Below are 26,797 nucleotides of genomic sequence, written 5' to 3'. Positions count from 1 at the left end.
GGGTAGAGAAACAAAAACAATAACAATGACAACTTCACCAATTCCCACAGCAAAATCGACCAATCAGGAACTGCCAGGAACAACGGCCACCCAGACGACAGGCCCACGTCCAACCCCAGCAAGCACCGTAGGCCCAACCACCCCACAGCCAGGACAACCCACGAGGCCCACAGCCACAGAGACCACACAAACAAGAACGACTACTGAATACACAACGCCCCAAACCCCACACACCACCCACTCCCCGCCTACGGTGGGGAGTCCCGTCGCTTCCACAGGTCCTGTCACTGCAACATCCTTCCAGACCACCACCACCTATCCAACCCCATCACACCCTCACACCACACTTCCCACTCACGTTCCACCTTTCTCCACCTCCTTGGTGACTCCAAGTACTCACACAGTCATCACCCCAACCCACGCACAGATGGCCACTTCTGCCTCCATCCACTCAATGCCAACAGGCACCATTCCTCCACCGACAACGCTCAAGGCCACAGGGTCCACCCACACAGCCCCACCAATGACGCCGACCACCAGTGGGACCAGCCAAAGCTCATTCAGCACAGCCAAAACCTCTACATCCCTACATTCACACACTTCCTCCACACACCATCCTGAAGTCACCCCAACTTCTACTACCACGATTACTCCCAACCCCACTAGTACACGCACCGGAACCCCTGTGGCCCACACCACCTCAGCCACCAGCAGCAGGCTACCCACACCCTTCACCACACACTCCCCACCTACAGGGAGCAGTCCCATCTCTTCCACAGGTCCCATGACGGCAACATCCTTCAAGACCACCACTACCTATCCAACCGCATCACAGTCTCAGACCACACTTCCCACTCACGTTCCACCTTTCTCAACCTCTTTGGTGACTCCAATTACTCACACAGTCATCACCCCAACCCACCCACAGATGTCCACTTCTGCCTATATCCACTCAATGACAACAGGCACCATTCCCCCACCAACAACAGTTAAGGCCACAAGGTCCACCTACACGGCCCCACTAATGACGGCAACCACCAGTAGGACCAGCCAAGCCCACAGCTCAATCAGCACAGCCAAAACCTCTACATCCCTCCACTCACATGCTTCCTCCACACACCATCCGGAAATCACTCCAACTTCTACCACCACCATGACTCCCGAGTCCACCAGTAGAGGCACCGGCACCCCTGTGGCCCACACCACCTCGGCCACCAGCAGCAGGCCACCCACACCCATCACAGCACACTCTTCACCTACCGGGAGCAGTCCCCTCTCTTCCACAGGTCGTATGACTGCAACATCTCTCAAGACCACCACTACCTATCCAACCCCATCACAAGCTCACATCACACTTCCCATTCATGTTCCATCTTTCTCCACCTCATTGGTGACTCCAAGTGCTCACACAGTCATCACCCCAACCCACCCACGGATGTCCACTTCTGCCTCCATCCACTCAACGTCAACAGGCACCATTCCTCCACTGACAACGCTCACGGCCACAGGGTCCACACACACAGCCCCACCGATAACAGTGACCACCAGTGGGACCAGCCAAGTCCACAGCTCATTCAGCACAGCCAAAACCTCTACATCCCTCCTCTCCCATGCTTCCTCCACACACCATCCAGAAATCACCACAAATTCTACCACCACCATTACTCCCAACCCCACTAGTACAGGCACCAGAACCCCTGTGGCCCACACCACCTCGGCCACCAGCAGCAGGCTACCCACACCCATCACAGCACACTCTTCACCTACCGGGAGCAGTCCCCTCTCTTCCACAGGTCATATGACTGCAACATCTCTCAGGACCACCACTACCTATCCAACCCCATCACAAGCTCACATCACACTTCCCATTCATGTTCCATCTTTCTCCACCTCATTGGTGACTCCAAGTACTCACACAGTCATCACCCCAACCCACCCACGGATGTCCACTTCTGCCTCCATCCACTCAACGTCAACAGGCACCATTCCTCCACTGACAACGCTCACGGCCACGGGGTCCACACACACAGCCCCACCGATAACAGTGACCACCAGTGGGACCAGCCAAGTCCACAGCTCATTCAGCACAGCCAAAACCTCTACATCCCTCCTCTCCCATGCTTCCTCCACACACCATCCAGAAATCACCACAAATTCTACCACCACCATTACTCCCAACCCCACTAGTACAGGCACCAGAACCCCTGTGGCCCACACCACCTCAGCCACCAGCAGCAGGCCACCACCACCCTTCACCACACACTCCCCACCTACAGAGAGTAGTCCCCTCTCTCCCACAGGTCCTATGACTCCAACATCCTTCAAGACCACCACTACCTATCCAACCCCATCACACCCTCAGACCACACTTCCCACTCACGTTCCACCTTTCTCCAGCTCGTCGGTGACTCCAAGTACTCACACAGTCATCACTCCTACCCACGCACAGATGTCCACTTCTGCCTCGATCCACTCAACGCCAACAGGTACCATCCCTCCACTGACAATGCTCACGGCCACAGGGTCCACACACACAGTCCCAGCAATGACGCCGACCACCAGTGGGACCAGCCATGCCCTGAGCTCATTCAGCACAGCCAAAACCTCTACATCCATCCTCTCACATGCTTCCTCCACACACCATCCGGAAACCACACCAACTTCTACCACCAACATTACTCCCAAGTCCACCAGTGCAGGAACCAGCACCCCTGTGGCCCACACCACCTCGGTCACCATCAGTGAGCCACACATATCATTTACCACACATTCACCTTCGGGGAGCAGACCCAGCTCTTCCACAGGTCCTATGACTACAACATCCTTCAAGACCACCACTACCCATCCAACCCCATCACACCCTCAGACCACACTTACCACTCACGTTCCACTTTTCTCCACCTCCTTGGTGACTCCAAGTACTCACACAGTTATCACCACTAACCACGCACAAGTGTCCACTTCTGCCTCCATCCACTCAGTGCCAACAGGCACCATTCCTCCACCTACAACGGTAAAGGCCACAGGCACAGGGTCCACGCACACAGCACCACGAATGACAGTGACCACCAGCGGGACCAGCCAAGCGCACAGCTCTTTCAGCACAACCAAAACCTCCACATCCCTACACTCACATGCTTCCTCCACACTACATCCTGAAGTCACCCCAACTTCTACCACCAACTTCACCCTCAAACACACCAGTACAGGCACCAGAACCCCTGTGGCCCACACCACCTCAGCCACCAGCAGCAGGCTACCCACATCCTTCACCACACACTCCCCACCTACAGGGAGTAGTCCCATCTCTTCCACAGGTCCTATGACTGCAACATCCTTCCACACCACCACTACCTATCCAACCCCATCACACCCTCACACCACACTTCCCACTCACGTTCCACCTTTCTCCACCTCCTTGGTGACTCCAAGTACTCACACAGTCATCACCCCTACCCACGCACAGATGTCCACTTCTGCCTCCATCCACTCAACGCCAACAGGCACCATTCCTCCACCTACAACGCTCAAGGCCACAGGGTCCACCCACACAGCCCCACCAATGACGCCAACCACCAGTGGGACCAGCCAAGCCCCGAGCTCATTCAGAACAGCTAAAACCTCTACATCCTTGCATTCACACACTTCCTCCACACACCATCCTGAAGTCACCCCAACTTCTATCACCAACATCACCCTCAACCCCACCAGTATAGGAACCTGGACACCCGTGGCCCACACCACCTCAGCCACCAGCAGCAGGCTAACCACACCCTTCACCACACACTCCCCACCTACAGGGAGCAGTCCCATCTCTTCCACCAGTCCTGTCACTGCAACATCCTTCCATGCCACCACTACCTATCCAACCGCATCACACCCTCACACCACACTTCCCACTCACGTTCCATCTTCCTCCACCTCCTTGGTGACTCCAAATACTCACACACTCATCACCCCTACCCATGCACAGATGTCCACTTCTGCCTCCATCCACTCAACGCCAACAGGCACCATTCCTCCACCAACAACGCTCAAGGCCACAGGGTCCACACACACAGCCCCACCAATCACAGTGACCACCAGTGGGACCAGCCAATCCCCAAGCTCATTTAGCACACCCAAAACTTCTACATCCCTACATTCACACACTTCCTCCACACACCATCCTGAAGTCACCCCAACTTCTACCACCACCATCACCCCCAAACACACCAGTACAGGAACCGGCACACCCGTGGCCCACACCACCTCAGCCACCAGCAGCAGGCTAACCACACACTTCACCACACACTCCCCACCTACAGGGAGCAGTCCCATCTCTTCCACAGGTCCTATGACTGCAACATCCTTTCAGACCACCACTACCTATCCAACCCCATCACACCCTCAGACCACACTTCCCACTCACGTTCCACCTTTCTCCACCTCTTTGGTGACTCCAAGTACTCACACAGTCATCACCTCTACCCACGCACAGATGGCCACTTCTGCCTCCATCCACTCAATGCCAACAGGCACGATTCCTCCACCGACAACGCTCAAGGCCACAGGGTCCACCCACACAGCCCCACCAATGACAGTGACCACCAGTGGGACCAGCCAATCCCGAACCTCATTCAGCACAGCCAAAACCTCTACATCCCTACATTCACACACTTCCTCCACACACCATCCTGAAGCCACCTCAACTTCCACCACCAGCATCACCCCCAACCACACCAGTACAGGCACCAGAACCCCTGTGGCCCACACCACGTCGGCCACCAGCAGCAGGCAAACCACACCCTTCACCACACACTCCCCACCTACAGGGAGCAGTCCCATCTCTTCCACCGGTCCTGTCACTGCAACATCCTTCCAGACCACCACTACCTATCCAACCGCATCACAGTCTCAGACCACACTTCCCACTCACGTTCCACCTTTCTCAACCTCCTTGGTGACTCCAAGTACTCACACAGTCATCACCCCAACCCACGAACAGATGGCCACTTCTGCCTCCATCCACTCAACGCCAACAGGCACCATTCCTCCACCGACAACGCTCAAGGCCACAGGGTCCACCCACACAGCCCCACCAATGACGCCGACCACCAGTGGGACCAGCCAAGCCCTGAGCTCATTCAGCACAGCCAAAACCTCTACATCCCTACATTCACACACTTCCTCCACACACCATCCTGAAGTCACCCCAACTTCTACCACCATCACCCCCAAACCCACCAGTACAAAAACCGGCACCCCTGTGGCCGACACCACGTCAGCCACCACCAGCAGGCTACCCACACCCTTCACCACACACTCCTTACCTACAGGGAGCAGTCCCATCTCTTCCACAGGTCCTATGACTGCAACATCCTTCCAGACCACCACTACCTATCCAACCCCATCACACCCTCAGACCACACTTACCACTCACGTTCCATCTTTCTCCACCTCCTTGGTAACTCCAAGTACTCACACAGTCATCACCCCTACCCACACACAGATGGCCACTTCTGCCTCCATCCACTCAATGCCAACAGGCACCATTCCTCCACCGACCACGATCAAGGCCACAGGGTCCACCCACACAGCCCCACCTATGACAGTGACCACCAGTGGGACCAGCCAATCCCCAAGCTCATTTAGCACGGCCAAAACTTCTACAGCCCTACCTTACCACACTTCCTCCACACACCATCCTGAAGTCACCCCAACTTCTACCACCACCATCACCCCCAAACACACCAGTACAGGCACCAGAACCCCTGTGGCCCACACCACCTCAGCCACCAGCAGCAAGCTACCCACACCCTTCACCACACACTCCCCACCTACAGGGAGCAGTCCCATCTCTTCCACAGGTCCTATGACTGCAACATCCTTCAAGACCACCACTACCTATCCAACCCCATCACACCCTCAGACCACACTTCCCACTCACGTTCCACCTTTCTCCACCTCCTTGGTGACTCCAAGTGCTCACACAGTCATCACCCCAACCCACCAACAGATGGCCACTTCTGCCTCCATCCACTCAACGCCAACAGGCACCATTCCTCCACCGACAACGCTCAAGGCCACAGGGTCCACCCACACAGCCCCACCAATGACGCCGACCACCAGTGGGACCAGCCAAACCCACAGCTCATTCAGCATAGCCAAAACCTCTACATCCCTACATTCACACACTTCCTCCACACACCATCCTGAAGTCACCCAAACTTCTACCACCAACATCACCACCAAACACACCAGTACAGCCACCAGAACCCCTGTGGCCCACACCACCTCAGCCAACAGCAGCAGGCTACCCACACCCTTCACCACACACTCCCCACCTACAGGGAGCAGTCCCATCTCCTCCACAGGTCCTGTCACTGCAACATCCTTCCAGACCACCACTACCTATCCAACCCCATCACACTCTCGGACCACACTTCCCACTCACGTTCCACCTTCCTCCACCTCCTTGGTGACTCCAAATACTCACACACTCATCACCCCTACCCATGCACAGATGTCCACTTCTGCCTCCATCCACTCAACGCCAACAGGCACCATTCCTCCACCGACAACGCTCAAGGCCACAGGGTCCACCCACACAGCCCCACCAATGACACCGACCACCAGTGGGACCAGCCAAGCCTCGAGCTCGTTCAACACAGCCAAAACCTCTACATCCCTACATTCACACACTTCCTCCACACACCATCCTGAAGTCACCCTAACTTCTACCACCACCATCACCCCCAACCACACCAGTACAGGCACCAGAACCCCTGTGGCCCACACCATCTCAGCTACCAGCAGCAGGCTACCCACATCCTTCACCACACACTCCCCACCTACAGGGAGCAGTCCCATCTCCTCCACAGGACCTGTCATTGCAACATCCTTCCAGACCACCACTACCTATCCAACCGCATCACAGTCTCAGACCACACTTCCCACTCACGTTCCACCTTTCTCAACCTCCTTGGTGACTCCAAGTACTCACACAGTCATCACCCCAACCCACGAACAGATGGCCACTTCTGCCTCCATCCACTCAACGCCAACAGGCACCATTCCTCCACCAACAACGCTCAAGGCCACAGGGTCCACCCACACAGCCCCACCAATGACGCCGACCACCAGTGGGACCAGCCAAGCCCTGAGCTCATTCAGCACAGCCAAAATCTCTACATCCCTACATTCACACACTTCCTCCACACACCATCCTGAAGTCACCCCAACTTCTACCACCATCACCCCCAAACCCACCAGTACAAAAACCGGCACCCCTGTGGCCGACACCACGTCAGCCACCACCAGCAGGCTACCCACACCCTTCACCACACACTCCCCGCCTACAGGGAGCAGTCCCATCTCCGCCACAGGTCCTATGACTGCAACATCCTTCAAGACCACCACTAACTATCCAACCCCATCACACCCTCAGACCACTCTTCCCACTCACGTTCCACCTTCCTCCACCTCCTTGGTGACTCCAAGTGCTCACACAGTCATCACCCCAACCCACCAACAGATGGCCACTTCTGCCTCCATCCACTCAACGCCAACAGGCACCATTCCTCCACCTACAACGCTCAAGGCCACAGGGTCCACCCACACAGCCCCAACAATGACGCCGACCACCAGTGGGACCAGCCAAACCCACAGCTCATTCAGCATAGCCAAAACCTCTACATCCCTACATTCACACACTTCCTCCACACACCATCCTGAAGTCACCCAAACTTCTACCACCAACATCACCCCCAAACACACCAGTACAGCCACCAGAACCCCTGTGGCCCACACCACCTCAGCCACCAGCAGCAGGCTACCCACACCCTTCACCACACACTCCCCACCTACAGGGAGCAGTCTCATCTCCTCCACAGGTCCTGTCACTGCAACATCCTTTCAGACCACCACTACCTATCCAACCCCATCACACTCTCGGACCACACTTCCCACTCACGTTCCACCTTCCTCCACCTCCTTGGTGACTCCAAATACTCACACACTCATCACCCCTACCCATGCACAGATGTCCACTTCTGCCTCCATCCACTCAACGCCAACAGGCACCATTCCTCCACCTACAACGCTCAAGGCCACAGGGTCCACCCACACAGCCCCACCAATCACAGTGACCACCAGTGGGACCAGCCAAGCCCCGAGCTCATTCAGCACAGCCAAAACCTCTACATCCCTACATTCACACACTTCCTCCACACACCATCCTGAAGTCACCCCAACTTCTACCACCAACATCACCCCCAAACACACCAGTACAGCCACCAGAACCCCTCTGGCCCACACCACCTTGACCACCAGCAGCAGGCTAACCACACCCTTCACCACACACTCCCCACCTACAGGGAGCAGTCCTATCTCTTCCACAGCTCCTGTGACTGCAACATCCTTCCAGACCACCACCACCTATCCAACCCCATCACACTCACAGACTACACTTCCCACTCACATTCCACCTTTCTCCACCTCCTTGGTGACTCCAAGTACTCACACAGTCATCACCACTACCCACGCACAGATGGCCACTTCTGCCTCCATCCACTCAATGCCAACAGGCACCATTCCTCCACCGACAACGCTCAAGGCCACAGGGTCCACCCACACAGCCCCACCAATGACACCGACCACCAGTGGGACCAGCCAAACCCACAGCTCATTCAGCACAGCCAAAACCTCTACATCCCTACATTCACACAACTCCTCCACACACCATCCTGAAGTCACCCCAACTTCTATCACCAACATCACCCTCAACCCCACCAGTATAGGAACCTGGACACCCGTGGCCCACACCACCTCAGCCACCAGCAGCAGGCTAACTACACCCTTCACCACACACTCCCCACCTACAGGGAGCAGTCCCATCTCTTCCACAGGTCCTGTCACTGGAACATCCTTCCATGCCACCACTACCTATCCAACCCCATCACACCCTCAGACCACACTTACCACTCACGTTCCATCTTTCTCCACCTCCTTGGTGACTCCAAGTACTCACATAGTCATCACCCCTACCCATGCACAGATGGCCACTTCTGCCTCCATCCACTCAATGCCAACAGGCACCATTCCTCCACCGACCACGATCAAGGCCACAGGGTCCACCCACACAGCCCCACCTATGACAGTGACCACCAGTGGGACCAGCCAATCCCCAAGCTCATTTAGCACGGCCAAAACTTCTACAGCCCTACCTTACCACACTTCCTCCACACACCATCCTGAAGTCACCCCAACTTCTACCACCACCATCACCCCCAAACACACCAGTACAGGCACCAGAACCCCTGTGGCCCACACCACCTCAGCCACCAGCAGCAGGCTAACCACACCCTTCACCACACACTCCCCGCCTACAGGGAGCAGTCCCATCTCCTCCACAGGTCCTATGACTGCAACATCCTTCAAGACCACCACTAACTATCCAACCCCATCACACCCTCAGACCACTCTTCCCACACACGTTCCACCTTTCTCCACCTCCTTGGTGACTCCAAGTGCTCACACAGCCATCACCCCAACCCACCAACAGATGGCCACTTCTGCCTCCCTCCACTCAACGCCAACAGGCACCATTCCTCCACCTACAACGCTCAAGGCCACAGGGTCCACCCACACAGCCCCAACAATGACGCCGACCACCAGTGGGACCAGCCAAACCCACAGCTCATTCAGCATAGCCAAAACCTCTACATCCCTACATTCACACACTTCCTCCACACACCATCCTGAAGTCACCCCAACTTCTACCACCAACATCACCCCCAAGCCCACCAGTACAGGCACCAGAACCCCTGTGGCCCACACCACCTCGGCCACCAGCAGCAGGCTACCCACACCCTTCACCACACACTCCCCACCTACAGGGAGCACTCCCATCTCCTCCACAGGTCCTGTCACTGCAACATCCTTTCAGACCACCACTACCTATCCAACCCCATCACACTCTCGGACCACACTTCCCACTCACGTTCCACCTTCCTCCACCTCCTTGGTGACTCCAAATACTCACACACTCATCACCCCTACCCATGCACAGATGTCCACTTCTGCCTCCATCCACTCAACGCCAACAGGCACCATTCCTCCACCAACAACGCTCAAGGCCACAGGGTCCACCCACACAGCCCCACCAATCACAGTGACCACCAGTGGGACCAGCCAAGCCCCGAGCTCATTCAGCACAGCCAAAACCTCTACATCCCTACATTCACACACTTCCTCCACACACCATCCTGAAGTCACCCCAACTTCTACCACCACCATCACCCCCAACCCCACCAGTACAGCGACCAGAACCCCTCTGGCCCACACCACCTTGACCACCAGCAGCAGGCTAACCACACCCTTCACCACACACTCCCCACCTACAGGGAGCAGTCCCATCTCTTCCACAGCTCCTGTGACTGCAACATCCTTCCTGACCACCACCACCTATCCAACCCCATCACACTCACAGACTACACTTCCCACTCACATTCCACCTTTCTCCACCTCCTTGGTGACTCCAAGTACTCACACAGTCATCACCACTACCCACGCACAGATGGCCACTTCTGCCTCCATCCACTCAACGCCAACAGGCACCATTCCTCCACCAACAACGCTGAAAGCCACAGGGTCCACCCACACAGCCCCACCAATGACACCGACCACCAGTGGGACCAGCCAAACCCACAGCTCATTCAGCACAGCCAAAACCTCTACATCCCTACATTCACACACTTCCTCCACACACCATCCTGAAGTCACCCCAACTTCCACCACCATCACCCCCAAACACACCAGTACAGGCACCAGAACCCCTGTGGCCCACACCACCTCGGCCACCAGCAGCAGGCTAACCACACCCTTCACCACACACTCCCCACCTACAGGGAGCAGTCCCATCTCTTCCACAGGTCCTATCACTGCAACATCCTTTCAGACCACCACTACCTATCCAACCCCATCACACCCTCAGACCACACTTCCCACTCACGTTCCACCTTTCTCCACCTCCTTGATGACTCCAAATACTCACACAGTCATCACCCCTACCCACCCACAGATGGCCACTTCTGCCTATATCCACTCAACGCCAACAGGCACCATTCCTCCACCTACAACGCTCAAGGCCACAGGGTCCACCCACACAGCCCCACCAATGACGCCAACCACCAGTGGGACCAGCCAAGCCTCGAGCTCGTTCAACACAGCCAAAACCTCTACATCCCTACATTCACACAACTCCTCCACACACCATCCTGAAGTCACCCCAACTTCTATCACCAACATCACCCTCAACCCCACCAGTATAGGAACCTGGACACCCGTGGCCCACACCACCTCAGCCACCAGCAGCAGGCTAACTACACCCTTCACCACACACTCCCCACCTACAGGGAGCAGTCCCATCTCTTCCACCGGTCCTGTCACTGCAACATCCTTCCATGCCACCACTACCTATCCAACCCCATCACACCCTCACACCACACTTCCCACTCACGTTCCACCTTCCTCCACCTCCTTGGTGACTCCAAATACTCACACACTCATCACCCCTACCCATGCACAGATGTCCACTTCTGCCTCCATCCACTCAATGCCAACAGGCACCATTCCTCCACCGACCACGATCAAGGCCACAGGGTCCACCCACACAGCCCCAACAATGACGCCGACCACCAGTGGGACCAGCCAGGCCCTGAGCTCATTCAGCATAGCCAAAACCTCTACATCCCTACATTCACACACTTCCTCCACACACCATCCTGAAGTCACCCCAACTTCTACCACCAACATCACCACCAAACACACCAGTACAGCCACCAGAACCCCTGTGGCCCATACCACCTCAGCCACCAGCAGCAGGCTAACCACACCCTTCACCACAAACTCCCCACCTACAGGGAGCAGTCCCATCTCCTCCACAGGTCCTGTCACTGCAACATCCTTCCAGACCACCACTACCTATCCAACCCCATCACACTCTCGGACCACACTTCCCACGCACGTTCCACCTTCCTCCACCTCCTTGGTGACTCCAAATACTCACACACTCATCACCCCTACCCATGCACAGATGTCCACTTCTGCCTCCATCCACTCAACGCCAACAGGCACCATTCCTCCACCTACAACGCTCAAGGCCACAGGGTCCACCCACACAGCCCCACCAATCACAGTGACCACCAGTGGGACCAGCCAAGCCCCGAGCTCATTCAGCACAGCCAAAACCTCTACATCCCTACATTCACACACTTCCTCCACACACCATCCTGAAGTCACCCCAACTTCTACCACCAACATCACCCCCAAACACACCAGTTCAGGAACCGGCACCCCTGTGGCCCACACCACCTCAGCCACCAGCAGCAGGCTACCCACACCCTTCACCACACACTCCCCACCTACAGGGAGCAGTCCCATCTCTTCCACAGGTCCTAGGACTGCAACATCCTTTCAGACCACCACTACCTATCCAACCCCATCACACCCTCAGGCCACGCTTCCCACTCACATTCCACCTTTCTCCACCTCCTTGGTGACTCCAAGTACTCAAACGGTCATCACCCCTACCCATGCACAGATGTCCACTTCTGCCTATATCCACTCAACGCCAACAGGCACCATTCCTCCACCAACAACGCTCAAGGCCACAGGGTCCACCCACACAGCCCCACCAATGACAGTGACCACCAGTGGGACCAGCCAAACCCACAGCTCATTCAGCACCACTACAGCCTCTTCTTCCTTCATATCCTCCTCGTCTTGGCTGCCTCAGAACTCTAGCTCAAGGCCACCGTCATCACCTATCACCACACAACTCCCCCACTTGAGTTCTGCAACCACTCCTGTTTCCACAACTAATCAGCTGTCCTCCTCATTTTCTCCCAGTCCTTCTGCCCCCTCTTCTGTTTCTTATGTGCCCTCCTCCCACTCCTCTCCCCAGACTTCATCGTCTTCTGTTGGCACATTTTCCTCTTTCGTGTCCGCCCCCGTGCACTCCACAACCCTGAGCTCGGGGTCACACTCCTCATTGTCCACTCATCCCACGACTGCATCAGTGTCTGCATCTCCTCTTTTTCCTTCTTCTCCAGCTGCCTCTACTACCATTAGGGCCACTCTCCCCCACACTATCTCCTCTCCTTTCACCCTCTCTGCTCTACTCCCCATATCCACTCTTACCGTGTCTCCCACCCCATCCAGCCACCTAGCCTCCAGCACCATTGCATTTCCGTCCACGCCCAGGACCACGGCCAGCACCCACACCGCCCCTGCCTTCTCCTCTCAGTCCACCACCTCGCGGTCCACTTCTCTCACCACCCGAGTTCCCACATCAGGCTTTGTGTCACTCACCTCGGGGGTGACGGGTATCCCCACCTCTCCGGTCACCAAACTTACCACCAGGCACCCTGGTCCCACCTCGTCGCCTACCACGCGGTTCCTGACCAGCTCCCTCACTGCGCATGGAAGCACCCCTTCTTCTGCCCCGGTATCTTCTCTCGGGACACCTACGCCCACCTCACCCGGTAAGTGGCATCTCTGTGGCCCTTCTCCTGGCCTCATCTCTGTGCTCATGACTCCCGGGCAGCCCCTGCCTCAGCTTACCCCTCACGGTCCTGTGATCCCAGGACCACACGCCTGTTCCCTGCCTTCCCTACACACCTGCCAGGCGTTTCCACTCTCCTCTCCTGGGCACCCTCTATGCCAACGCTGTCCTGGCCAAGCAAGTGCCTGGCCTCCCTGTTGGGCCTTGTTCCCCAGCTAACCTTGACCTTTCCCTGCACTGGCTCACTCATGCCCGGTCACTGCTACACTCCTGGCCTCCCCTCAGAGTGATACCTGCCAAAAGCCTTCCCCGGCTGCCCCTTTGGGTGCTCAGAGGATGTCAGGGCTGGCCGGACCCCACGGTTCAAGCAGCACAGCCCTTCCTCCAAGTGCAGAGAGAGACACAAAAGTCTGGCACATCCCCTGCCTCGCCCCAAAGGACCTGTTGAAGGTGGAGCTGGACCTGGCAACCAGGCCACCTGCTCCTTGGTGCTCATGCCAATTCTCTGGGCCACGGCTCTTCCCGGCCCATGCCTGTGAGCGAGTCCACTGCTCCCCAGGCCATGGGATGCCTGGGGACAGAGCACACCTCAGGACTTGTCCACGTCCACCTCACCTCGCGTTCCAGGGATGTCCCTCCCTTCCCTCCTGGGTGTTCCCCTCACAGCAACCACCCAGGGACTGGGTCCCTCGCATGCATCGACCTCCACCAGGCGGCAACGCCACAGTTGCCTTCGTGGTCTCTCACGTGGGTGGCAGCTCGTTGCTGCAGGCTGAGGGAATCTTGGTTTGGGTCTCTCCCTGAGAGCAGGACTTGGGTGCAAGCTGTAGCCAGGGAGGTGCCCCCCAAGAAGCAGAGGCGAGGGAGCAGGAACCAGCTGGGAGGGGAGGGCAGCTGGGGACGGCAGGGCCTATGGAAGCACCCAGAGTCCTGACCCTCCCGGAGAAAGCCCTCTGCAGCGGGCAGGTAGGCTCCAGGCGACCTGTCTTCTCTGCAGCCAGGAAACGAAGCTGGGAGCAGCCAGGGGAGGGCACGCGGGCAGCAGAGTCCAGCCTTTACCCCAGGACTCCTTTTCCACTTTTAAACCCACACTCCCCAGTGGCGGTTTCTAATGCCAACGCTGCCACTGCCTGCATCGGTCCACCCTGCTCTGTGCTGCCTGCCACGTACCCAGGCCTCTCGCTGAGGCTGGCTGTCTCTGGGCCTTCCCCGCGGGCCCCCACCCCGCCCCTTCCAGGAGCCCAGACCACGGGGCCTGCTCCGCTTCCCTCCTCCCCAGCTGGGGCACATGGAGCTCCCGCAACACCATCTGTCCCGCTCTGGGGTCACTGACACGGTGTCCTCGGCCCCCCTGCAGGTCCTGGGTCTGGCCAACCAGAGAGGCCCATGCCCACAGGTCAGCGTTGAGGCCTGGGGTTGGGCATCAGGGAAGCTGGGGCCCAAGGATGGCTCACACAGGCCCAGGGCTCAGTATCTGCTGAGCCCGCTGAGAAAATTCTCTACCTTGATGGACTCCAGCAGAGCGACTTTGAGGGGAAAAAACAAACTAGGATGCGGCTGGCCTTTGCCTTTGTGTATGGCTGAGGTCTGAGCTCTGTGGGGCTCCACAAGGGGAGACCACACCTTGGGCAGGAGAGTCCAGAGACAGGTGGGGACCCCGGTCTCTAGCCAGGGTTTCCCTCCCTCCTCGCTCCATGCCCACCCTGGGCGCTGCTGACCGTCCACTCGGCTACCAGGGGTCTGCAGCGTGCGGGAGCAGCAGGAGGAGATCACGTTCAAGGGGTGCATGGCGAACGTGACGGTAACCCGCTGTGAGGGCGCCTGCATTTCTGCTGCCAGGTGAGTCCACAGGTGGGAGGCCTGCCCCACGTCCAGCAAGGTGCTCACAACCCCACCCCAGAGAGGTTCGGGCACCCCACCCAGGCGCCTGCTGCCCCATCAGGTGAGCCACTCTGCGCTCCATCTGCCCAACACCGCCCTGGCCCCTGTGAGCCGGGAGCTCAGCGGGGAGGTCCAGGCCTCTGTGGAGCAGCTGCCCTGGGGAGGGAGGGGCCTTATGCCCCTGCAGCAGTCATGACCCTGCTCTGTCTTGACTTCTCGGCAGCTTCAACATCATCACCCAGCAGGTGGACACCCGCTGCAGCTGCTGCCGCCCCCTCCACTCCTATGAGCAGCAGCTGGAGCTGCCCTGCCCCGACCCCAGCACGCCTGGCCAGCGGCTCGTACTCACCCTGCAGGTGTTCAGCCACTGCGTGTGCAGCTCTGTGGCCTGTGGAGACTAGCAGGGTCGCTGCCTGCTCTCCTGGGGCTGAAGGACTGCAGATGACAGACAGGAAAACACCCACCAGCCCCCTTCCCGCTTGTGCCAGCAGCTGCCTTCCTGGTCACCAGGCCTGGCCCCCAAGTGCCCTGGGCCGTGGCTCCCTGGGGCACCGGTGGGAGAGGGGCTGCCAAGCAGGGGCTCAGACTACCACACTCCTGCAGACCCTGAGCCAGCAGAGAGGGACTGAGGCGGGCAGTGGCCACGGACCCTCCCAGGCACACAGGGCACTCCCGACCACCCCTGCCCACCGTCCAACACCTCCCAGCCCCTGAACTTGGCCCCAGCCCTGCTGGGCCCAGAACCCTGCAGATGAGGCCACAGAGCGGGCGCTCGACCAGACCCATCAGGGGCGAGGAGGGCACAGAAACCTGTGCCGAGATGGGGGAAAGAGGCCCAGGCAGCCACCAGCACAGAGAAGAGGAGCTCCCCAGAGTCAGGGAGGGCAGAGGGTGGCAGCGAGGGCACGGCAGCTGCTCCCACTCCCAGCCAGGCAGAAGGCCCCCACCAGCACCACACCCATCCCCAGCAGCCTGTCCTTGGGAGAGGGCGTCACCCGGTCAGAGACTCCAAATAAACTGGTTCTTGTCAAGGCACAGAGGCTGGTCCCTGAGCACTGCTTTTGCCTCTCCCCAGTCCCTTAGTAGGCACCCGACCCACACCCGCACCCTGTGGGCCCCTGGGATCTGCAGTTGGGCAGGGCTGCCCCCGGCAGGGTCTGGGCTGGTAAGAGAAGCTGCCTCTGGCTTTGGGCCCCTGCCCTCCCTCCACTAGGACTGTTCCGTCTCTGGCAAAGCCCACCGTCCTCCAGGGGCCACCCCCATCTGCCCGAGAGCCCCTTCTGCACCATCTGTGGTAGGATCAACTGGAGGATCCCCACGGGGCCTCCCGTTCCCCAGGAAGGAGCCCTGGGCTGCACCTCAACACACTGTACAGCGGGGAGCCCTGCGGCCAGGCTGGAGGGGTTCCCGCATGACCTGAGTCCCAAAAAGCTCCACCACACACCCAGAATCAAACCGGCGGAGCAAAGGGCAGGTCACTTTCTGATGCCCGCTGCCCGTGAGCCCACGTGCTGAAGGACAGGTCAGGGACCTTGGGGTCTGTGCCTCACACGACCCCCGGGGAGCTATGAGGGTTACATGGGATGCTTTCCCCCCAAAGAAAGCGCATGATCCGGGGTGCAGTTCTAGCCTTTATTTTTCTTTGACGAGGAGTGCCACACTGAGGGCCCCTCTGCAGCGCCGCACAGGGAAGCGGTGCCTCGGGGAGCAGCCTTTCCTCTGATGGCGGGAGGGGTCAAGGGATGCAGGAGATCCACGGCAGCACACGCGGCCTGCAGGCGCAGCACACGGGCAGAGCACTGCCCAGCAGCCGAAACATGAGAATGAGGGCCACACCACCCAGCTGCAGCACAAGCCCAGCACAGCGTGTCACGACACCTGGCACCGCCAGACCCAGAATGGCCTGTGCGAGAGGCGCACGCCACTGACGTGGCTATGCTGTGATCAAAGCCCGACATGCCGGAAGAAGAGCCGCAGACATCGTGGGATGCACACACTGCAGGGGAGCTGTGGAGACCCTGATGGGTCCGTGAGCCCCTGCAGCTGCCCCAGGGACCCGCACAGCAGGCAACTGAGGGCCAGGGTGAAAACCCTCAAGCACGTGTGGCCACCCACCCTCCCTGCCTCCACAGCATGTCAGGAAGCCAGAACCTGTGCTGGGTGTGTTTAGGACAAACAAGGCCACCATCCTGGGGACAGAGCGCAGGGCCCCAGCCTTGGCTCCTAGGCCGGCCCCACTCTCTTGCCTCTCAGGTGTCAGACGTGCAGCCTGGGTGCTGAGTCCAGATGACAGGTGAGACACAAGCCGCAGGTGGCACACGGCATGCGGACAATGGCCCCTTCACTTCCTGACCACACAGAGGCGTCCCTCCTCCACAGCCCCTCCAGGGACGACTGGACGGGGCCAGTGGAAGGACTCAGGCCTGCACCGTGGCCTGGGGACGCCCACTCTGACAGGAAAGAGATGAGCACACCTCTGAGTCTTGCGCCACCGGCCCACACTTTACCCTGGAGTCCTGGGGGCCCCGCGGGGCCGGCAGGACGCTCCTCCCCTGGCTGCACATCCAAGGCCTCGGTGAATGCAGGAGCGTAACAGACGCCCTTCACAAACAGGAGCTGGGAAAGGAGAACAGTTACATCCAGCCAGGGCACGTGCTTTTGCCAGAAGTCATTACAAATACAAATGTTTCTAAATTCTAGATTAAAATCCTGCCTGGGAAAACAGTCCAGCTGGGACTGCAGCAAAACCAGGGTCAGCTGTGCTCCTCCCAAGGGCCCAGGACGACGCCAGGTGTGCAGCCACCAGGACAGCCACACACCAAGGCTCAGCCCATGCCACGCACAGCGGCACTGCTGCTCCCAGAGGCTCCGAGGCGGGGTGGGCGGCAGCACGGGCCATCTCAGTGACACTCCCACAAACGCCACGTTCACGCCAACTTCTAATTTCCCTTTAATTTGTAGATTTAACCACAGAACTGTCTCGATTTTTATAAAAATTGATCCCAAGATCCACCTTCTGCCGTGGCTGCCACAGTCCAGGCTGAGCTTTTCCTCCTGAGCCACACACGTGTGTTCCCGTCCAGCCCAAAGGGGAGAGGTGTGGGGCAGCGGGGCGGGGAGGCGCCTTGTGCTGTGGCACTGGACACAGGGTGCTCATCTGCAGGATGGCCACGAAGACAAACGGCACAGACGAAGACAACGCAAGACACACGAGCCTGGTCTTCCATCCTCATGACTAAAACTGCGCTGAGAGCAATTCACATAATCTCTGAGAAACGGCTTCCTTACTCGTCCGCAGCGTGAGCCGGTACATCTGAAACAGAGAACACAGCAGGTCAGCAGGCACGCAGAGGCTCACACAGCACTTGGGTCCAGGATCCGCCATGCAGAACCCTGTGGGCCACGCCCAGGGACCACTCTCTGGAGGCACCCACAGCTCGGCAGGGGCCTGAGCACCACACACACTGTCAGCATGAAAACTGAGGGCTGGCACGGGAGCGCCTGGCGCCTCGTACGTAGCTGGCGGGAGTGCGAAGTGGCCCGGCCACCTGGAGAAGCTGTGGGACGTTCTTGCAGCACTAACCACACACAGGCCCTGGGCGGCAGCAGCACTCCTGGGTGCCACCTGAGTGAAACGGAGACAGGTGTCCGTCGACAGAACGGGACGTGGTGAGAAGGAACAACGCAGTGACAGAGAGGAACAGCTGGGAGAGCCACCGCCCAGGGCCAGGCTGCTCCATGGTGGGACGATGCTCCACGGTGGCCAGCTGCGGGGAGGCTGGGAGGCAACCATGTATTGACAGGGCAGTGGTTAAACAGACACACAACATCTGTCACAACTGACTGAACTGCACTAGGGAGGATGCTCCACAGTGGCCAGCTGCGGGGAGGCTGGGAGGCAACCATGTATTGACAGGGCAGTGGTTAAACAGACACACAACATCTGTCACAACTGACTGAACTGCACTAGGGAGGATGCTCCACGGTGGCCAGCTGCGGTGAGGCTGGGAGGCAACCATGTATTGACAGGGTGGTGGTTAAACAGGCACACAACATCTGTCACAACTGACTGAACTGCACTGAAGAGCTACGCATCTCACCATGTACACTGTGCCAGAATAAAAAGCAACTCAAGTGTGTTCCGCCATTTCCTGAGGGCCTGACCTGGGCTTGCAGGTTCGGCTCCAGGCGCAGCAGGCATCCGATCTGGGTGGTTTTCGTGTGGATGATTCCAGCTCCCACGAAATTCGCAGGATTAGGATCAACTTCTTCAAGAAGTGCAGAACCAAATCCAATGATCTGTCCAAAGAAACAGGAGAATGAGGACCCTGGCGCAGGGTCGCGGGCTGCGTGTCCCCCGGGGCCGCCCCTCCAGACCCTGGCGCGGGGTCGCGGGCTGCGTGTCCCCCGGGGCCGTCCCTCCAGACGTCCTACCTTGGCTTTGGTGACTTCTGTGTCCATTGGGTGCTTTGCTTTGAAGATGTTCTGTACTTCCTGCTGTGGACTGTGAGAAACAGCAAAGGCGAGTGTTCTCAGCCAGGCCAGAGACCAAAACCCACCTTTCCAAATGAGCCCCGTCCCCACCCCCGACCCCTACAGGAAACAGGTTTCTCACTTGCTCAACTGCTTCCAACGTTGAAAGAAATCCTGAGAAGCCATTTCTGTCGGCTGGAAGAATTTGTTGAGAGTGATGGGCAGCTGCACAGACACGTTCTGGAAGGTGCCCCCATACCTGCCAGCAGCAGCAGCAGCAGAAAGAGACAGTCAGCTACTCCTCTGAGAGCCCCAGGGACCGGGAAAGAGCCTGGAGTGAGAAGCGTCCCCATCTACTGCCACCCACCAGAGCGGGTCGGGGGGCCGAGCCTTGAGTCCCCACGGATCATGTGTGGCTCAGTGTCCAGTGTCACCCACAGACAGGAGGACAGGCCAGGGCCGCATACTCAAGCAGGACGTCCCTGTGCCTCACTTCTCCCCATTCATCTGTTTCCCAGAACTCCAAGTCTGTGCAAATAGTGTGATATTTTTTCTTTAAAAAGGCAAAGGCATTTGCACAAAGAATGAAACAAAAATTTGCATGTCTATGTCCCCGAATTTTACAGTATACAATCTTAAGTTCTCTGTCTTTTTAATGTTAGAAAGTGTGCTTTTCTCAACATTCCTAACCTTGCAGACACCCAGCAGGGGACGGGCTGACTGTATACACGCTATTTGTAGTCACTGAAAAGTGAGAGTAATGAACAGTCGCAACAGGAAAATCCTATGCTTTTAAAAAATAAGCAAAGTGGTATGATCTGAGCTCAACTGAGCAAAAAACGCACCCCCCAGGCCAGGGGGCCGAAGGAAACCAGCCGCCTTCACCCCGCAGCTGTCGTCTGGTACCAAGCCGGGCAGGTGGCGCAGGGGCCCTGGCTGTCTGCCACCCCATGAGGTGGGCCCGACGGTGCCCAGAAAGCTCCTAGCAAGGCCCCATGTGGGAGCTGCCACCTGCCGACCCGGAGCCCAGGGCTCCGCCTCCCCTTGTTTCCTGCGCTCTGCAGAGCCGGGGGCAGCAACAGCTCAGGCCGCATCCGTGCACCGTGAGCACCCGCACGCCCCGGGTCCCCTCAGGAAGGACACGGAGGCACAGTCATGGAGCCCAGGCACACAGCTCAGGCGCCCACACACCCCTCGGCCCGGGGCGCACAGGCGGCTCTCACCTGAACTGAATGTTGAGGACTGGCGCCTCCGTGAAGTCGGACACGCACTCTATGTTGACCACCTGCTGCACCTGCGCGCCCCCCTCCACGGTCGGGTCCACGGGCTTGGTCTGCAGGTTCAGGTGTGCGTGCGTTAAGGAATCCAGCTGAGCAAGCCCCAGTGGCAGAAGCGGAAACGGGCCAGGCTAGAGCCCCAGCAGGACCCGTGGAGGCAAGCACACTCACCACACTCCAGGCCCACCGGCTACGGGTCGAGGGCGGCCACACCACCCGGCCCTGCCCTTCCACCCAGACAATCCTCAAAACACTGTCTGCTTCTCACGCTTCCAAAATGGCTCCTCCATTTTAAAAAGTCACTTAGATTATATACTACTTGTCTGTTTTCACTCTGAGCCTCGGCTCTGGGTCTTACACACACAATTTTTGTCACCGTTAGCAGAAACTGGTGCTTAGTAGGGCAGGAAAACTTTAAGAATTCCGGGAATAGCAGGCTCCTGAAACAGCGAGACGCAGAAAAGAGCCTGCCCTGCTGGGACCAGGGTTGTTTTCATGCTGGAAAGCAAGGGTTTGCCTACAGCCTCTCCTGCAGAAACAGTGACAGCAGCAAAGCTGGGTCCAGGAGGCAGCGGGGTGCAGGCCTCTCCTTCCCTCTGGGTCGTGTGCCGCCGGCCACTCAGCTGCTGGGCTCGCTGCCGCCTCGAGCCAAGTGGACCCCGAGGGAGAGACCCCTAAAGAAGGGCGCAGTAGGAGTCAGAGCTTCCACTCCGGATTCCAAACAAAGTCTTTAATACAGGTGCTCCTACATGTGTATTTTTAATGACTGTTTTGAAACAGCTTGAACAGTCTGCATTAAAACATTTTCATGTTAAAATAAACAGACCAGCCAGTGGCAAGGAGGATGTTGCTTCACTCAGGTCGCTGACCATAAATCCCCAGGTGTCACCGTCTCTGGTCAAGCTGGGGTCTTCACGCTAACTCTATTTGGCGGGCCTATCCTTAGAGGTAGAGACGTTAGCGTCTCCCTCTTTTAGCTGGGGAAGTTCTAGGAACGCTTCTGGCATTACGAAGGGAAAATCTTCAGTCTAAAAGCTCTGCCAGAAGCACACACAAGCTCGGCTGGGGTGCGCACCGCGCTCCAGTCCCCACCGGCGCCTCCCACGCTCTGCAAGCAGCAGCTCTGTGAGGCTTCGTAGAGGAGGGGTTTAAAGATCACGTCACAGGAGAGTAAGACCAGCTGAAAAAGAAAGGGACTCACACTGGCCAGATGGAAGGGGAGGAGGCATGTGCACGGTATTTTTAGGTGCATGATCAAAAGTTGGCTCTCCAATATGGAAGATTGCCTGTTTTCCTTCTGCTGCCCAGCATCACAGGCAGATTACGATTGCCTGATTTTCATACAGCATCTGGAATTATCTTGCTATTTTAACAAAATTAGAAAACCAAAAAACTTCCTCAAAAGCCTCCTCTAAGCCCCACATTATGCTGTCCGCGGGCATGGGGCAATGAAGCCAAGGATATTAGGCTGAAGGTCGTCTGAACAGATTAGTGTTGGGGTGAAGTTTAGGAACTGCGTGGAGGTCTTATTACCATAAAAGATAAACATCCGACCTAGAAGGAACAAAAACAATTTTTTCACACACACCATTTCACACTTACCCTGAATATTTACCCTGAAAAACAAAAGCCCCCCACAATCTTCAGCTGAATTTAAGTTCACTGTTGTGATGTATGACTGTTGTTAAAATTAAGAACAAATTTTTTCCAGTTTTAGAACGAGCACACCAGTGTTGGTAACAGGGGCCGGGTATCTCCTCCAGTCAGAGGTAACTTCCGCCCTCCAGCACCCTCCTCCCTCGGCCCCTCCTGCGCACCCACACGGGATGGATGAGATCACACACATATGCACGGGGAAGGACCCACAGAACGCCCCGTCTGCAGGCTGGGCTACAGCTGGAGGGGCCTGCCAAGCATCTTTTCCAGGGACGCCACAATCACACAGGCCTCTGCCGGCCCCGCCCCATGACTGCAACATGCAAACACATGCACCGGCCCTGGCTGCCTCCTGTCAGGGGACCCAGCTGGGCACGCGTCCAGCACAGCATCGGTGTTGCACACTAGCCCTCACTGCAGCGGCTCATCCATGCCACAGGTGCACATTTAGGATGTGTCGCTGTTTTTATTTATATCACAATAAAAAATCTTTGTGAACATTTGTATACCCCTTGAATTCAGAAAGGAGATCTCAAATATTTTGAAAAGAGTAAACAGTTTGGCATCACTCCTCCCACAATCTAAAAACCCAAAACCAACACCTAGTGAAGCTATCATGGCCCAGAGCTTAAAAACTTAAACCAGGACTAAAAGCACCATCTGTTTTCAATGCAGCATTTCCCACAAGAATTACTCTGATAACCCTCACTTTTCTAACAGATCCCTGGCGGGCAGAGGACTAATTCTCTTTTTTCACATTCTTTCTGTGTTTTTCACAGATGAGAGAGAGAGCAGTCCTGAGGAGGCTCTCAAGGCAGGCGCTGAGAGGAGGCAGGTCCGCAGCCAGGGCCCCTGCAGCCACAGGGTTCTGTGCACAGCATTTTTTTTTACACTCAAAGGCTTTTTTATGTCTTTCTCCGAAATTGTGGTAAAATACACTAACATTCACCTTCCTAGCCATATTTAGGTGTACACAAGGGCACAGGAAGTGCATCCACACTGTGCAGCTGCTGCCACCACCATCTCCAGAACGTTCTCATCTTCCCAAACGGAACTCTGTCCCCATTAAACACCAATTCCCCATACCCCTGGCCTAGGCCCTGGCATCCCCCAGCTACGTTCTGTCTCTACGAAGTCACTGCTCTAGGGACCGCATGAGTGGAGCCACACAGGATTTGTCCAGGTGTTTGGCCCGTGTCACTGAGCACCATGTCCTCGAGGTGCATGTGTGCTGCTTTATGCATCAGAATTTCATTCCTTTCTGCCGTTTGATGGCTGAATAATATTCCACTGCGTCGACAGACCACATTTTGTTTAACTAGTCATCCACCCATGAACATCTGGGCTGTTTCTAACTTCACATCTGGGCGATTGTGAATAGTGCTGCCATGGACATGGGTGGACAGGTACCTCTTTAAGACCCAGCTTTCAATTCTCTGGGGTCTGTACCCAGACGTGGAACTGCTGGATCACAGAGTAATTCCATCTTCTTTTGTGTTTTGAGGAACTTCCCACAGTGCCCGCACTACTGTACATTCCCACCAGCGGCATACAAGGCTCCAACGTCACCACGCCCTGCAGACACTCTTTTTCCTTTTTGGTTTGTTTTGATGTATGCATTATTTATGAATGAATGAATGAACAACAGGGTCTCGCTCTGTTGCCCAGGCTGCAGTGCAGTGGCAAGATCTCAGCTCACTGCAGCCTCAAACACCTGGGCTCAAGCGATCCTCCCACCTCTGCCTCCCGAGTAGCTGGGACCACAGGTGTGCACCACCATGTCTACCTAATTTTTGTATTTTTTGTAGAGATGGGGTCTCACAGTGTTGTGCAGGCTGGTCTCAAACACCTGGGCTCAAGTGATCCTCCCACCTCGGTCTCCCAAAGTGCTGGAATTATAGGCCTAAGTCACCAGGCCACCAGGCCAGTCTGTTTATTTATTTATTTACAGAGTCTCACTCTGTTGCCCAGGCTGTAGTGCAGTGGCATGATCTCGGCTCACTGCAACCTCCGCCTCCCAGGTTCAAGTGATTCTCCTGCCTCAGCCTCCCAAGTAGCTGGGACCACAGGCACACACCACTACACCCAGCTAATTTTTGTATTTTTATTAGAGACAGGGTTTCGCCATGTTAACCAGGCCGATCTCGAACTCCTGGCCTCAAGTGATCTGCCTGCCTCGGCCTCCCAACATGCTGGGGTTACAATCGTGAGCCACTGCACAGACTACCTGTTTGTTTTATAACAGCCATCCTGGCGGGGTGAGGTGGTAGCTCACTGTGGTTTTGATTGGCATTTCCCTCATGACTTTGTCCATCTTTTCAGGTGCTTATTGAGCATTCCTGTATTTTCCCTGGAGAATGTCGTCTTTTCAACAACTTTGCACCCACCCCCACCTCCCCGCCACCCCCTCTGGTTGTAGAGATGGGGTCTTGATGTGTTGCCCAAGCTGTTCTTTTGCCCATTTTTTATTTGGGCTGCTTTCTTACTGAGTTATGGGAGTTCTTTTTATATTCTGGATATCTATCCCTTATAAGTATATGATTTGCAAATATTTTCTCTTAATTTCCCATATTTCTAAGAGACGGTTTCATTAAGTAATTAAAACACATACCTAAATTCTGCCGAAATTCAGACTTAAGTCCAATTTGAAGCAGCTGGTTTTCAAACAACACACCATTGTTTTTACAAACAAACCTAGGGGAAAAGGGACAGTATATGTGTCACTCAAAGCCACCTGCAGAAAACACAATGGTTTGTTCTGGAAAAAAACTCACAGCACGAGGAGGCCAGGAAAACCTCTATGGCACACAAGGGAAGAAAAAAGTGGAAAACTATTCCAAGGACTATCCTGACAAACAGCCACTGGAGGAGGACGGTGAGCAGGACGCAGGGACGCGGACACAGCCCCGGCGAGACCTGTGAAGTTGGTTGGTGCAGCTGCTTTTCAGGAACGTGCTGGTCCACATGTAACGGCCTCTCACAGCCCCAGACGGGACACGGGCTTGAGGCACGCACACAGCTTCTGGCCCCACCACAGACTCCATCCAACACGGGTGCTGAGCTTCCACCCAGCGAGGGCCTCGCCATCAGAGCCTGGCTGCTCCCCGCTGATGCACATGCACGCACGGGCACCCAGCCATCCACCCACCAGCAGCACAGCCCTGCAGGGCCCTGGGCGCCCCCATCTCCCCTCTGGCCTCTCCTCTCGCCCCATGCATGGTTAGTGTCTACACTGCACAGGGAGCCCAGGGTTTTGCTCACCACAGGGCACCTATCTACACTACACAGAATTAGGGGAAAATAAAATAGCATTGGTTAGCTTTCATTTGTGTTTCCCTCAGAAGAGCTTCAAGTTTTCTGACCTCCTCTAGGAAACTGTAACTCCACAGTGACCTGGATCCAAAAGAGAGGAGAGGGAGGCGGGGCCGTGGCACAGGGCTCCTGGGTGAACCCAGCACAGAGATGGATGTGGCACTGATTCAAACCACAGGGTGGGGAGGCAGCAGGTCATGGCACCGCCCCCTCCCCCCAACCCACCCCAGTGCCTAAGAAGCAAACGCTGCACGGCAGCAGCCTAATTCTGAAATCTCCACCTCCACCTGTGCTGACGTGGCGGCGATCAAGGTCAGCCACTCCTGCGCTCACCCAGTCTCCACTAACTGCACCACAGCTGCCACCCTGGAAGGTCTGAGTGCTGCCAACCTTCTCGTCGGCATCCTGCTGTATGGAGACCAGGCCAGGAAGACAGAGGAAGCAGCAACAGACGGCAAGGGGCAGTGATGGGCGGCCCTTGGCTCGCTCTTGGGGCCAGGAGGGCGCTGCTCGCCACGCACTGCCCCACTCCAGCCTGCCACGGCCACGAGAGCCGCTGAGGCAGCAGTCCCTGCGCACACCTCTGGAGGCCACAGCCGCCCCCTGCACAGCCCGGCAGGCTGCTGGTCCGGCTCCAGCCACATGTGAAGCT

General features: G+C 56.9%; 2 protein-coding genes across 5 annotated transcripts in view; one reads left to right on the top strand and one right to left on the bottom strand.

Moving 5' to 3' along the window:
* The window catches only part of MUC6 (mucin 6, oligomeric mucus/gel-forming), a 33,928-nt gene extending 17,467 nt beyond the window's left edge, over positions 1–16,461 (top strand). Inside the window, exons 31-33 of the mRNA XM_063710865.1 lie at positions 51–13,526; positions 15,283–15,385; positions 15,651–16,461. Of these exons, the coding sequence (XP_063566935.1) occupies positions 51–13,526; positions 15,283–15,385; positions 15,651–15,828 (13,757 nt within the window). The 3' untranslated portion in view covers positions 15,829–16,461. The remainder of the gene's footprint in view (positions 1–50; positions 13,527–15,282; positions 15,386–15,650) is intronic.
* A 1,903-nt stretch (positions 16,462–18,364) lies between these two features.
* AP2A2 (adaptor related protein complex 2 subunit alpha 2) overlaps positions 18,365–26,797 on the bottom strand; it is an 87,286-nt gene continuing 78,853 nt past the window's right edge. For all 4 annotated transcript variants that reach the window (XM_031015829.3, XM_031015828.3, XM_063710866.1 and 1 more), the window contains 7 exons: positions 25,445–25,527; positions 22,642–22,731; positions 21,124–21,247; positions 20,043–20,159; positions 19,862–19,931; positions 19,592–19,726; positions 18,365–18,740 (listed from right to left, as the gene is read on the bottom strand). In XM_031015829.3, coding sequence (XP_030871689.1) covers positions 18,663–18,740; positions 19,592–19,726; positions 19,862–19,931; positions 20,043–20,159; positions 21,124–21,247; positions 22,642–22,731; positions 25,445–25,527 — 697 coding nt within the window. In that variant the 3' untranslated portion in view covers positions 18,365–18,662. The remainder of the gene's footprint in view (positions 18,741–19,591; positions 19,727–19,861; positions 19,932–20,042; positions 20,160–21,123; positions 21,248–22,641; positions 22,732–25,444; positions 25,528–26,797) is intronic.

The sequence above is a fragment of the Gorilla gorilla genome, chromosome 9 (assembly GCF_029281585.2).
Source record: "Gorilla gorilla gorilla isolate KB3781 chromosome 9, NHGRI_mGorGor1-v2.1_pri, whole genome shotgun sequence".
Classification (NCBI taxonomy): Eukaryota; Metazoa; Chordata; class Mammalia; order Primates; family Hominidae; genus Gorilla; species Gorilla gorilla.
The sequence above is the reverse complement of the archived record's forward strand: the minus strand, read 5'-3'. Positions and strand labels throughout refer to the sequence as shown.